The 13,828-nt window shown below is 53.5% G+C and overlaps 1 protein-coding gene across 1 annotated transcript in view; it reads right to left on the bottom strand.

Moving 5' to 3' along the window:
- The window catches only part of ITGA11 (integrin subunit alpha 11), a 77,607-nt gene extending 64,139 nt beyond the window's left edge, over positions 1-13,468 (bottom strand). The window contains exons 1-3 of the mRNA XM_044444873.1: positions 13,405-13,468; positions 12,175-12,252; positions 1,191-1,302 (exon numbers count right to left, since the gene is read on the bottom strand). Coding sequence (XP_044300808.1) covers positions 1,191-1,302; positions 12,175-12,252; positions 13,405-13,468 — 254 coding nt within the window. The remainder of the gene's footprint in view (positions 1-1,190; positions 1,303-12,174; positions 12,253-13,404) is intronic.
- Positions 13,469-13,828: the final 360 nt, after the last annotated feature.

Here is a 13,828-nt window from a genome sequence, read left to right as displayed (position 1 = left end):
CCATGCTGGCAGTGGGTACCTGGCATTGAAAGGCAGGTGTGGCTAGGTGCCAGCATCACCTGGCAGCAGGTGTGTGGCAATGGAATCTGCGAGGGGGGGGGCCCCCCAGGTCTCCCCCCCCCCCCCGGGTGCCTGGCAGAAGTGCAGCCCATGTGGGACATTTGCGAGAGCGGCGTCCTGGATTCCACTGGCAGCTCACCGCTTACCAATTTGTATAACTGAGAAAGAGGCATATTTGTGATGCACAGAACTTTTCTGGGGGAAGTTCAGGACGAGGAGGAGGAGATTTTTGGGAAATGACACAGATCTAAAAACAATTCAAGATGCTAGGGAAGCTTAGGCTCCGCTATAAGTATTTGGTTGGATGCCGGGCCTGGTGGGAACTCTCATCACACCCATCTTTCTGACACGGCCCGGCCTTTCCCAGGGGGCCGCTTCGCTTCTCAGGCCCGCCTTGCCCTTCTCAGCCCTCTTGCTGGAATCCCGGAGGTTCCGCAGGTTGCCACTGCGGGGCGATTGGCGCGTTTCCTCCTGACACCCAGCTGTGGCTTTGTGGGCTTTCTGTTTTCCACTGGGCTGCCGTCTGCCAGATTCAGAGCGAGCTTCGCTGGCCGAGGCCGTGCACCACAAACCTCCGTGCGACTGGATTGTTTGGTGGTACAACACACATCTGCTGGTTTCCTCGTAGCGATGGTGTGTTTGCTCAGTGATTCATCGTGAGTCATGGGTAGCTTTACATGGCCTCTTTGGGGGCGGGTAAAATAAAAAATTAGCTACTTATTTTTTTCTGCATATTCGTTTTGGATGTCGGAAGAAAATGCATGGCTGCCACACAGGAATTCCGTTACTTGAAGAGTGCAATACCCCGAGAAAGCCTCTCCGTTCACTTGAACGACAATGACCGGGTTTTTTTGCAACGCAACAACCCGCTCTCCTGCCAGGCAGCCGCTTTGCATAGGGTGGCTTGTTCAAGGCAGTGGGTGACCCTGACAATGCACGGCTTGCTTTAGGAGTTGTCCTACCACGGATTGTCTTGTGTCGCATTGTCCAAAACTAGACAGCCGGCTCCACCATGGCTACTGGCAACTGGTCAGCGGCTTGCTGGACAAGAGTGGCAAGACCCGCCTGCCTCTTTGGGAGCAACACACGACGTCAACGTTCGACACAGGAACAAGACTAGGGTCACTTACCACTTCTTCCCGTTGATTTCATGCTGCTGAACCGTATAGCCAAAATAGGCTTCCTTCGAGCCCGGAATGATTCGTGGCTTCTTCATGTCGATGTTGAAGGCATCACAAAACCCTGAGATGAACAAACATGAGCAGAATTCAGTTGTGCACGGAAGGGTTCGAGAGGCTCATTCCAAACTGACAAAGGGAACAAAATGACCATTACTCAAGTAAAGGCGCCTAGAGTGTTGCATTTAAGTTAAAAAGAAAGAACCTTCAGTGTGTCTGCAGTTTCTTCATTTCATGCAGATTAGCTCCACCATGTTCTTTCCTAGCCATTCTACAAAGACAAGACCTGAAAAACCAAACTTAAGTCTTCAACATCTTAAACTTAAATCTCGGTATGCACAAAAAAGGCGTTGCTAACGCAAACATTCTGGCACTGGCGATTCGCTCCAATTAATTAACACACCCAGAGTGCTGGAAACCGTAACTTTAAGTCAGGCTGAAGATAGGTAAGAACAGAAGGAAAGCCCTGCTGGACGAGGCCGGGGGTACATCCAGGACAGCACTCTGCACCCCGGTGGCAAGCCAGCCGCCCACAGGACCCCTCCAGAAGGACAGGTGCAAGACCGCCTCCTGCCCTGCTCTTCAGCAACTGGTGCACGCCGGCAGTGCCCTTTTGGTCACGGAGGTGGCAAACAGCCAGCAGGCCTAGCAGTCACAGAGAGCCCCCCCTCCAGTTCTGTGAATAAACTGGTTCTTGATTTCCTGCTAGAAACCAAGGGCTTCGTTTCTTTTGTTCAGGAAGGGGCAAGGTGCCGCTGTCTGTTCTGTGTCCCGGTCCTGGTCCCGTGGCCTCGGCCTCTCTCGGAGGCAGCATTCGGGGTTTTCTTAAAGATGTGCAATGGCAGAGAGTTCGCCACGTTCAGACACAAGCCAGCTCTACTACTGGGAAGTTCTTTACAGTTTAGTCAGAATCCCCTTTACCTGAAACCACTCTGAAACCGCCGAGTTATCTGCACAAGAGCCTTCAGGTATTTGGCTGCTGTTCATTGCCTCTTCTCCAGGCAAAATGTACCCAGTTCCCCCCACCTTTCCCCATAGGATTTGGCCTTCTAGCCCCTCACCACCTTTCTACCCTCCTCTGGACATATTCCGGCCTGTTCTGAAATTGCAGGGCCCAGCATTGCTGGTGAGGTCTGCCCAAAGCAGAATAAGCCGGTACTGTCACTTCATGTAATCTGCATCCTGTCAGAATTTCTGTCAATGCTGCCTAGAATTGTATTTGCCGCTTTAGTTGCTGCAGCACAACTCTGGCTCACGTTTGGCCTGTGGTCAACTGAAGCTCCTGTATAATTTTCACATATGCTGCAGTCAAGCCGCGTGGAGCCCATTCTATATCTGGGCCTCTGGTTTTTCCTTCCTAAAGGCAGAACTTTGCAATTATCTTTGTCTAAATTCATTCTGTTCACTTGGCCCAGTTCTCCAACCTGTCACGATCATTTTGAATTTCCACCCTTCCTGTAATGCAAGAGTGAGCGGAGGAATTTTCACTTGAAGCCAGGATGGAAAGTTGTAGGGAGTTAGTAGCAGCTGGAGAGAGTCCGTTGGAAGGAGGATGGAGGCAGCCAGAACGGCTCTCGGGGAGACGGAGCTGAGTTGGAATGGAGAGTCTGTGAGAAGAAATGCTGGCCAGAATAATTAAGTCTACGAGCAGAATGAGACAGCATGCAAATGAGCAGGAAGAGGGAGATCTTATTGAAACCAGAGAGGTGGTGTTGGACTTAAGCCTGGGTGGAAAAAGCTGCTCTCCTTCCATAATGCAGAAGGCGCAGGGGGCGCCTGCGAAGCTGATGGGGGGCAGAATCCGTGTGCCTTCTTCACACAGGGCCTAGTGCAACGGGGGGCTTCACTTTCACGAAGTGGAGCGATGCCTGTCTTGTTGGCCATCTTCAAACAGAGCATTAAAATGTTGCTCAGCTCCGCAACATATTCTCCTTGTTTCCGATTACCAGCCCTGGAACTTGAACAAGGGAGGTGGACAGAGAACATTTTTATTTTATCCTTGCGTGCGTGTGTGTGTGTGTGTGTGTGTGTGGGTTTTTGTCTGGGAGCACTGGGCGAAGGAGAGGACCTGCAGGACAGACAAGGCGGGGGACCAAGGCAGGGTCTCAGAGGGTTGCCAGTGGCAGGCCAGGAGATGGCCCTGGCGGGAGTCACGGGGGTGGCTGTCCGCTGCGAGAGCTGTGACACGTCCGCCCTCCTCCCCCAGGAGAGGCAGGGCTACACTTGCCCTCGGTGCCGGCGGGGGGCCCTGCTACAGGAGGAGGTGAGGGGCCTGAGGGCCGAGAGCGCTCTCCAGGCCCCCAGAGCAGACCCCTCCGGACAGAGGGTTGTGGGAGGGGCCACGGCAGGAGCAGCCGGGGAGCCACGGAGGCACGTCACCCACAGGAAGGGGAGGCCAGCACGACCTCCTCCTCCTCCTGGCGCCGACCTGGAGCTGGGAAGCAGGTTCTCTCCACTCGGGAGGCTGGGGCTGATGAGGCCTTGGGGGACCAGCAGGACCCCCAGCCTGGGACCACAGGCGGCAAGGGGGCCGCCGCAGGAGAGGCGAGGGCCAGGGCACGGCCGCCCACCACCGCCAGGAAGACACGGCTGTGGGTGATCGTCGTCAGGGACTCCCTGCTGAGGGGCACTGAGCCGGCGGTGTGCCGCCCCGACCTTGAGGCGAGGGAAGTCAGCTGCCTGCCGGGCACACGCACCCGGCATGTGAAGGGCAGAGCGGAGCGTCTTGTTCGTTCCGGGGGTCACCTGCCGCTCCTGGTGATCCACGTGGGCACAAACGATGTGGCCTGGCAGGGTGTGGGTGGGATCACCAGGGACTCCGAGGCCTTGGGGAAGAAACTCAGGGAACTAAAGGCCCAAGTGGCCTTCTCGTTGATCTCACCGGTCCGGGGATTTGGGCCAGGCAGGGACAGGAGGGCCTCCGAGGTGAACGACTGGCTCAGGGTGCGGTGCCAGAAGGAACGCTTTGAGTTCCTCAACCACGGCACCCGGTTTCTTGCCGATGGACTTCTAGCAAGGGACGGGTTGCACCTCACGATGGGGAAAAGGTCCTTTGGAGATGCTCTAGTGAGCTTCGTCCGGAAGACTTTAAACTGAGCCGGGGGGGAGTGGAGGGTTCAGGCCCCCCAGAAACGTGTCTGCACTGGACAAGTGTGGGGGGAGGATCAGGGCTCTGGGAGCAGGGTTTTAGAGGTACTGCAGGGACTGACAGGACTCCTACAGAGAGGGGCCAGGTACCAGGGAGGATGGGAGGAAGGAGGAGGCTGGGAACTCCAAGGAAAGGAAGCGGTGGGAAGGAGTTGAGGTGCATCATGTACACCAATGCTAGGAGCATGGGTAACAAGCAGGAAGAGCTTGAAGCTCTCCTGGGAAGAGGAGGGTATGACCTGGTGGGAATCACAGAAACTTGGTGGGAGTTTCTTGGTGAAAGGCAAGATTGGAATGTGAACATAGAGGGGTATCACCTTTTTAGAAAGGACAGGAAGGGAAAGAGAGGTGGGGGCGTAGCTTTATACGTCAGGGAAGGGATAGGATGCAGTGAGATAGGATGCAGCACAGGTGGGGATTCGGTGGAGGCCGTCTGGGTGAAACTTAGGGGTTTTGACAGGGAAAGGGACCTGGCAGTGGGGGTATGTTATCGCCCTCCAGGTCAACTTGAGACCCTGGATGATGTCCTGGCAGGCCAGATTCTAAGGATATCTTGGGGGAGGGACACAGTAATTATGGGAGATTTCAATCTCCCAGATATTACTTAGGAGACTCACTCGGTGGTGACAGCCAGGTCACGTCGCTTCCTAGAAGCTATAGAAGGTGGGATATTCACACAGAGGGTCCGAGAGGCGATAAGGGGGGGAAACATCCTTGACTTAGTCTTGACCAATAGGGAGGAGCTGATAGATGAGGTACAGATTAGGGGAGCTCTGGGCGCGAGTGATCACTCCATCCTTTGCTTTGAGATCAGGGGACTGGGGACGTGCAGCAGGTTGAGCACTAGAAGCTGGGACTTCAAGAGGGCCAACTTTGGCCAACTGAAGGCCAGACTGGGGGAAGTCTCCTGGGACAGGTTACTGGAAGGCAAGCGAGTTGAGGAGGGGTGGATGGCACTCAAAAGGGAGGTTTTGGAGGCGCAAGGTTGGCGATACCTCTAGTTAGTAAGGTGGGGATTAGAAGCAAGAGGAACCTCCGTAGGAAATGGGTACTGGGGGAAATAGGCAAAAGGGTCTACCAGGAGGAGGAGGCCCGTTGCAGGAGGATTCTTCGCAAGGCTAAGGCTGCTTACGAGCTGAGACTTGCCAAGAATATCAAGAGCAACAAAAAGGGCTTCTATCAGCGTGTAAATAGCAAGAGGAAGGGGAGACAAGTGGTGGGACCGCTAAATAAGGAGGAAGGGGATCCAGTGACTGATAGGAGGGAACAGGCACAGATGCTAAATGACTATTTTGCCTCTGTGTTCTCCCCAAAGCAGGACGGGGGAGACCCGCATGGGAGATTAGATGAGGCCGGGGACTTAGGGGCACAGATTAGAGTCACCCCCCTAGAAGTCGAGGGGCTCCTTAGGGCATTGGACATTACAAAGGCACCAGACCCCGACGGGTTGCACCCGAGAGTACTTAGAGAGTTGGCAGGGGTTCTCTCACACCCGCTGACCTCCATTTTTGAGGCCTCATGAAGAAGAGGTGAAGTTCCAGAGGACTGGAGGGTGGTGTCAGTGGTCCCAATGTTCAAAAAGGGTAGTAGAAAGAACATGGGGAATTACAGACCAGTTAGCCTTACATCCATTGTAGGAAAAACAATGGAAAGGCTCATAATAGTAAGGGATCTAGTGATGCTAGACAGGGAAGGGAGGCTGGCGGCCACACAACACGGCTTCCACAAGAACAGGTCCTGCCAGACAAACCTTGTGGAATTCTATGACAAGGTTTCGAGATGGCGGCTAGATGGAGGGGCTGCAGTGGATGTGGTTTACCTGGATTTCAGCAAGGCCTTTGGCAAAGTGCCCCATGATATCCTGGTGGAGAAACTGAGGAGTTTTGGGATACACCAAAGCACTGTCCAGTGGATTAGGGCATGGCTGACTGACCGAAAGCAGAAGGTAACCATTAACAGGGAATCATCAGGATGGCGGCCAGTGACAAGCAGGGTCCCCCAGGGCTCTGTCCTGGGGCCGATCCTGTTTAATCTTTTCATCACTGACATGGAAGAAGGGTGAACCGTCTGCTGATCAAATTCGCAGATGACACTAAAACTGGGGCAGTGGCCACCACTGAGGAGCAGGTACTCCAGATCCAAAAGGATCTGGACAGACTATGGAAGTGGGCAGGAGACAACAGGATGGCGTTCAGTGTGGATAAGTGCAAGGTCTTCCACTTGGGGCATAGGAATGGGTGTCATAAGTAGAGGTTAGGGGACAAGTGGCTGGAGAGCAGCACTTGTGAAAGGGACCTCGGGGTGCTGGTCGACTGCAGGCTGAACATGAGTCAGCCGTGTGATGCGGTGGTCAAGAGGGTGAACGCCACCCTTGAATGCATAGCCAGAAGTGTGGCTTCTAGATTGAGAGAGGGATTACTACCACTCTATACAACTCTGGTGCGCCCGCAACTGGAGTATTGTGCTCAGTTTTGGGCCCCTCGTTACAGGAAGGATATAGCCAGGTTGGAGTCGGTGCAGCGTAGGGCCACAAGGTTGGTGGCCGGTTTGCAGGGGATGCCGTATGAGGCGAGACTGAGGGAACTGGGTCTCTTCAGCCTGGAGAAGAGGAGACTCAGAGGGGATCTGTTGGCGACATACAGGCATGTGAGGGGGTGTCACACGGAGGTGGATAGAGACCTGTTCTCCCCTGCAGAGGAAGGCAGGATGCGCTCCAAGGGAGCAAAGCTCAGGGAACCCAGGTTCCATTTGGATGTCAGGAAGCGCTTCCTGACAGTCAGGACCCCGAGGGTGTGGAATGGGCTTCCCCGGGAGGTGGTTGAGGCCCCATCGGTGGAGGTGTTCAAGGAGAGGCTGGACATGCACAAGGTGGGCATGTCGTGAGCGGAGCGGGCTGGAGCCGGGGGTCAGATTAGATGGCCTGGGAGATCCCTTCTGACTCACTCTGTTTCTATGTTTCTATGTTACCAAGCGGTGACCAAAGTCTTTTCTGCTCCATGCTCACAGAAAGTCTGCCCAAGTCTCTCTTCTGGGACCTTTCCAAGACCAGGAATCCACGTCAAGTGGACCAGTTAAAGGTTTCCCAGACCCTCCCATGCCTGAGTTTGAGAATGGGAACGACTCTTGCCTGCCACCTGGTCCCCTGGCCTTCCAGAAGCAGGCAGTGTTTGTCTCAGGCAGGACACTGCTGCCAGATGGTGGCGCCTCCCCAGCCCAGCAGAGTGCTGTCTGCTCTTTGGCTCCACACCAGTGCCGTCTGCATCAATATGAAGACGGAGCACATCCTGGGATTTTCTGAGGAAAGCCCTGTGGTCCACCAAGGCCCAGCCTAGTTTAGAACTGGAGTGAAGGCGCAGCCTTACTCTTAAAGTCCAGCTCTTTATTTCCAGGTATCTCCACTGATTCCCAAAGACGAGCAGAATGTAGTTAAAAGCCACGGACATTGCACGTGTTGCTCGGCTTTGTTCACGAAAGCACGGAGACCTAGACAGCTACCGTCTGGCCGTGCCTTCCTCTGAGATCCACTTCTTTGACTACCGAAGGGAGGAAATCGTTTGATGCCTGCAAGGTTCTTTCTTGATCAGTTTTACTGTCGACCACAGTCTGAAAAGGACTGGAATGTAAACGGAAGGGGACTCCAATGAAACGGGACAGCCCCTGTTTTTCTTTCCCACTGTCCAGTCCTCGAAAAGTCATTATCCGTGCCAAGCCATTTAGGAAGCATGTAAAGAGAAAGAGAAAACGACCCAGCTTCGTTTATACTCAGTTTCTTCCACTTCCCCCTTCTGTTCAAACTGTATTTGTAAAACATGGGTGATAAATAAAAGGATAATTCTTGCAACCTGGAAAAAAGACTGTGATCATAATTTCTGTTTGGCTAGTGTTCTAAACCTAGAACGGAATTCTAACTGGAGAGAACATAACCATCTTCATAGGTTCTTTTTTCAAACAGAGCCAGGAGGGCCATTGGGAATCTCAACAGCCTGGCGCTTTTTGTAAAGAGACCCAAGCACCAAGTGCAATGAGCTGGCACTGGGGCTTTTTGGCCAGGGGCCGCCGCTGCATGACTCGGATTTCTGGGCCTGCACGGCAGCTGGCACCTCCTCCGTCCAACGGGGCTCTTCCGTAGCTTCCTTGGGATGCAGCAGATTCAAAGGAAACCAAAGCACAAAGATCCGGCCCCTGCAGCTGTGGCGGTGAGGACGGCGAAGAAGAAATTCTTCTCCGTTTCCATTGCCTCCTCACAATGCTGTCCGGCGGAGCTCTTTCGGGTGGTGCAGGGGCTGGTACATCTGGGCCCAAAGAAGGATCTGGTGCCACCCTCGAAGGCCCGCTGGGACGACTTTGCCAAGCATTTCAGGGAGAAAATCGCTCCGATTCGCCACGAGCTTGACTCTACTATTGAATCAGATTCTACTGGGGAGACGCCATCGACGCCGTCGAGTCCACAATTAATGGATGAATTTCAGTTGTTGCGGCCTGATGATGTGGACAAGGTGCTTGGACAAGTACGTCCTACCACTTGCTTAGTAGACCTATGCCCATCTTGGCTACTGAAGAAAGCCAAGGACGGGATTGGGACCTGGATCCTGGAGGTGGTCAACGCCTCTTTAAGAGATGGCCGGGTACCTGCCCCTTTAAAGGAGGCGGTAGTCCGGCCAGTCCTAAAGAAGGCATCCCTGGATCCAGAGGTGGCCGCCAATTATAGACCGGTGGCCAACATGCCGTTCCTGGGCAAGGTGCCAGAGCGGGTGGTGGCGGAACAACTCCAAGCGTTCTTGGATGAGACTGATTATCTGGACCCATTTCAGTCCGGCTTCAGACCCAGGTACGGTACTGAATCTGCCCTGGTCGCCCTGTACGATGACCTGTGCAGGGAGAGAGACAGGGGGAGTGCGTCCCTGTTGGTCCTCCTGGACCTCTCGGCGGCTTTCGATACCATCGACCATGGTATCCTTCTGGTTAGGCTTGCGGGATTGGGGGTCGGAGGCACTGCTTTGCAGTGGTTCCGCTCCTATCTCAACGGCCGATCCCAGAAGGTGGTGCTGGGGGACTATGGCTCTGCGCCATGGCAGTTATGCCATGGAGTTCCGCAGGGGTCCATTTTGTCCCCTTTGCTATTTAACATCTACATGAAACCGCCGGGAGAGGTCATCAGGAGGCTCTTTTCATGCACTTCAAAATAGCATTTGCCCTATTTGCAGCTCCATCACATCGCTGGCTTGTGCCACTGCGCCCCCTTCACAAGAAAGCCCTTCTATGTTTGCAGCCGCTCTCTTGGCAAGGGCCTCCCGCAGGAATTAGGGAGCCAGGCTCCTTCCTCCAGGGAGGGCCGTGTGAGGCACTCTTGGCAAGTCTCCAACTTGGTTCCCTCTTTCAGAGCCTTTGCAGCTCACTCTTCCTAACCCCAAATTCCTCTGATTCTGACATCCTCCTGAAAACCCCCCTTAACCCCTAATTCGAGACTTCCCTTTCTCTCCACGATACTCTGAAGTACAGAGTGCAAAGAAGATGGGGAAAGGCTGGCAAATACAACCCAAATGTATCAGTACTGGCAAAAAAGGAAAACCCAAACTACACACAGAGGGAAAAATGCAGAATTAGGAATTTCCACCTACCGGGAAAAGAAGGGTATATTCTGAAGGATTCCACAGCCTTTGTATGTCCATTGCATATTATTTTATTAGCTGTAACCCCATCCAAGCACACTCACGGAAGTTTGCTAGGAATTGCAGCAGGAGACTTCTCACAGATACATTTTGCATGGCAAAGTACAAAGAAAAGCCAACCTCCAAATAAAGCAACTATGAAAGGGATGGTCTGGGGTGGGGAATCAGAGGTGGGTTGCTTAACTGACCAAACATGCAATTTACATAATTCACCCATGACTGGAAAAATGTGCAGCGCTTAGGAAACAGAATTATGACAATGCCATCCAGACCTGGTTTGTGCCCGGAACTGGGGCGTGAGCAAAGGCCGGGCAGGGCTGTTCTTTGCCAACGGGAGCGTGGCTTTGGGAAGCCGCGGGCCTCAGGGCTGAGCATGCCTCCTCCTGGTTGCCCGGCTTGACTGGATCCTGTCAGTTCAGGTTGCGGGACTAGAGGAGAACAGCGCTGAAACTGCTTCTTGAATAGCCTCGGTAAATTCCCCCCAGTTTCATTTATTCTTTAGAAGGGCAGGGAAAAATCTGTAATGTTTCCTCCTTAGTTTTCCCTGACTTTAATTTTCAGCGGAGCATTTGAATCTTTTTACCAGCAGGAAAAGAAAAATGGGAAAAGGAAGTCTGTAAATTTTCCCCTACAACACGCAAGGAGAAATAGAGAGTGCTGGCTGCTGGGTGGTACAGAAAATAAATAAGATAAAGACATTGGGCCAATTCCAGGGGGCCATTCAAGGGGCAATATAGAGCTCATTTACACTGATAACAGGATGAAGCGGAATGGGGTGAAGCTGCAAAGCTGTTTCAGCTCTCAAAGCAAGAACATTTCCTGAGTGGAACGAGGTGTACATGGACCCAGTGGAGCAACCTGGCAAAGAGCACCGCCGTTGCAATGAAGAGGCCGTGCGTTCCTAGACCTCTTCTCCAGGCAAAAGTTCTCCTACCACTTTTCTCCAAACTCCCTGCACCGATGCCCAAGTGGTCTCCAAGCGCAGCCCCACACAGAGCACACTGCAGTAGTCCAGGCAAGAGGTGACTAATGCAAACTCACACACACAACTGGGCAGGCCTGGGCATCCTAGGAACAAGCACAGCTGTGGAAAAGCACTCCTGGCCCTGCAGAATCTCAGGCAACTTGTCAGGGCCCGTGAAGTGATTTCTTCTGTGCATTGTCGGCACTCCCCGGCCCCCTTTTGCACCAGTGGAGGGAGGGGAGGACGAAATCATGTCTTATGGAGGGCTCTGTTGCATCTCTCTTTCCCCTAACCTCTTCCCTTCCCTTCCCTTCCCTTCCCTTCCCTTCCCTTCCCTTCCCTTCCCTGTTAAAGCTGACCAACCGGGACCGGCTTTGTGATACCAAGGTTATTAGAAAGTCCTAACTCAATGGATGCCTCTTGCTATGTGTGGACGTAGCTCTTGCCCTTAGCAGGAGTTGCTTCCAATTGAATTCCCCTCCTCTGTTGTCCACCAAAAAGAGTTGGCTCCACCCTCAGGAAGGGCTGTGCCTGACAGCAAGAGCACCAGGTATTACTCAGTTGTGATGCTTTGAAATCCAAATTTCATGTTGGATTGCTGGGCTAAGGAAGTCACTGCCTTCCTCTTCTGGCCCTCCCGGTCCCACAGTGTCTCCCCGTGAGCCAGGGTGGCCAGGATCTCGCCCACAGCCCATCCAGCTTGGCTTTCCAAAGCTGCGACTTCTTCCAGTCCCAACTCAGGGGCTGAAATATTCACCCTGCAGTGCTGCATTTTGGGAGAGGTGAGCCCAACCCCTGCAGTCTCCAGGCTTCAGCCTTGAAGAGATCCGAACAGGGACCAAGTGATTCGCAGCACACACACTTCACCACTACGACATTCTAGGTTTTGCATAATTTTGGAGAGGCAAGGAGTATCACCCCCTTTCTACTCCATTCCCCTTCCAATTATCTGTAAAGCAGCTCACATTAACAATGGATAAAGAAGTGCAAAAGAATGCCGGATGAGTTGTTTGCCGCCACGCAAAATTGCCATCAAAATACGGGGGAAATAAAGGAGCACAAAGTGAGGTCTAGTCTTTGTCAAAGCAAAAGGGACTTGGCTCAGCACTGAGGGTGGAGAAAACCGGCGCTGGATTGGCAGCCTGCATCTGCACACCAGGGTAAGCCGGTATGTTTTCTTTGACTTCCTGGAAACCGTCCTTGGGATCTGTCAGGTCCAAGGCCAGGACGTGGGCTGAAGGAGATAAGGCGGAGGCACCGGGGCCAGAAATCTCAAGGTGAGACAGAGTCCAAACCCCAAAGCTAGGCTGTCAAACTTCAGCTGTGCTCATGGGAGACTCCCCCTGCTTGTTAAGCATTTCTTTGCTTCATGACCTTAATTGTTACATATGAGTCTCTGCGCATGCACAAAGCGAAGTTTCATTACCCAAGGCTTACTTTATGAGCCCTTCTGGGTCCCCTCATGCCTCCGCTCTTCCTATTGTGCCCCGAGTGGGCCTTCCCTTCCATCATGATCGCAAGTAGCCAGGCCTAGGGCTTCCAGGGGTGAGGGCAGTTCTCTGTCAGAGAGACTCCCCAGAGCAATGTCTCCTTCCTCTGGCGGTGGTTCCCCAACATTCCCCCGGCCAGGCTGACTGGACCCGCCACCTTCCATTGGCTCTCAGGATCATGGAGCACAGCCCGGGCTGTTTCAAACATGGCTGCACCCTCAAAATTGGAACTGGACTCATCAGCATAACTGGTGTGGGGAGCCCCCCATGAGCGCGCCAGAGGGCAGGAACTAGGCTCATGAACTAGGGCAGAACTAGGACATGCTTGCGAGTGAGCCAAGGGGCAAGCGCAGGAAGACCGACAGAGACGTGCTATGCTGGGCTTGTCATGAGTGGAGCCGGCTGGAGCTGGGGGTCAGACTAGATGGCCGGGAGGCCCCCTCTGACTCTCTACGCTTCTATGTTTCATGCTTCTTCATCCCTTACCATGATCTACCTGACATGGTTTCTATGTTATCATGGTTTCCCTCCTCCCTGCTCAGTCCTCCTGCTGTTGGTGTGTATCCCATCAGCCACAGTCCCCTGCCTATGTACCTGCTCCTTCCTCATTGGCTGGCATAGGCAGAGTAGATTACTCTTTCCAGGGGACTCTATGGCAGGTGCATGCTGAGACCATGGAAACCATGCTCCTGGGTTCAGACAATGCAGCCAGCCGTGGCCCTATAGAGAAGCCATGGACTAAACGGTTGCTTCTTCCTGTGGTCTCTGAAGACCAAACTTTCCATGGTGAAAGTCCGCCACCGGGTTTAGACGATACAAGGGGCCAGCAGTGGCCAAAAACCACTGCGGCTTGTCCGGTGGTTGAACCCAGCCCAGGCGAGCGGCCACTCCCGCACCAGAGCCAGCCCTGCCACGGCTACTGGCCTGCGGCTTCACCCGAGTCCTGTGGGCCAGCGGCATTGCGGTATCACTAGCCATTGCACCGCATCACTTCTAGCGCGCCACACATCTCTGCACAACCGTCCGCGTGCCGTACAAAACAAAACTGAACCCAAGCACGGCAGCGAAAAAAGACAGAACGTGAAAATAAGCTAACTAATGCAGGGTTTTATCTGGGATAAGATTTAAAAAGGTGTGTGACTCTCACTCCTTGTCGTGCTGTTGTTTGGACAGTTATTTTGGATATAGCAAAACATACTCCCGCGCTTAAAAATCACGACGCATATGCTTCAATGAGCTGAAATGACAATTGCAAACCGTGCCTCCAGATCACCATCTTTTGAGTGGGTGGCCTTCAGACACCAGGGCACAGCGGGGGCC

This window comes from Varanus komodoensis, unplaced genomic scaffold (genome assembly GCF_004798865.1).
Source record: "Varanus komodoensis strain SLA01 unplaced genomic scaffold, ASM479886v1 scaffold46_1, whole genome shotgun sequence".
Taxonomy (NCBI): Eukaryota; Metazoa; Chordata; class Lepidosauria; order Squamata; family Varanidae; genus Varanus; species Varanus komodoensis.
Note: the sequence above shows the minus strand (reverse complement) of the source record. Positions and strands in the feature narration are given on the sequence as shown.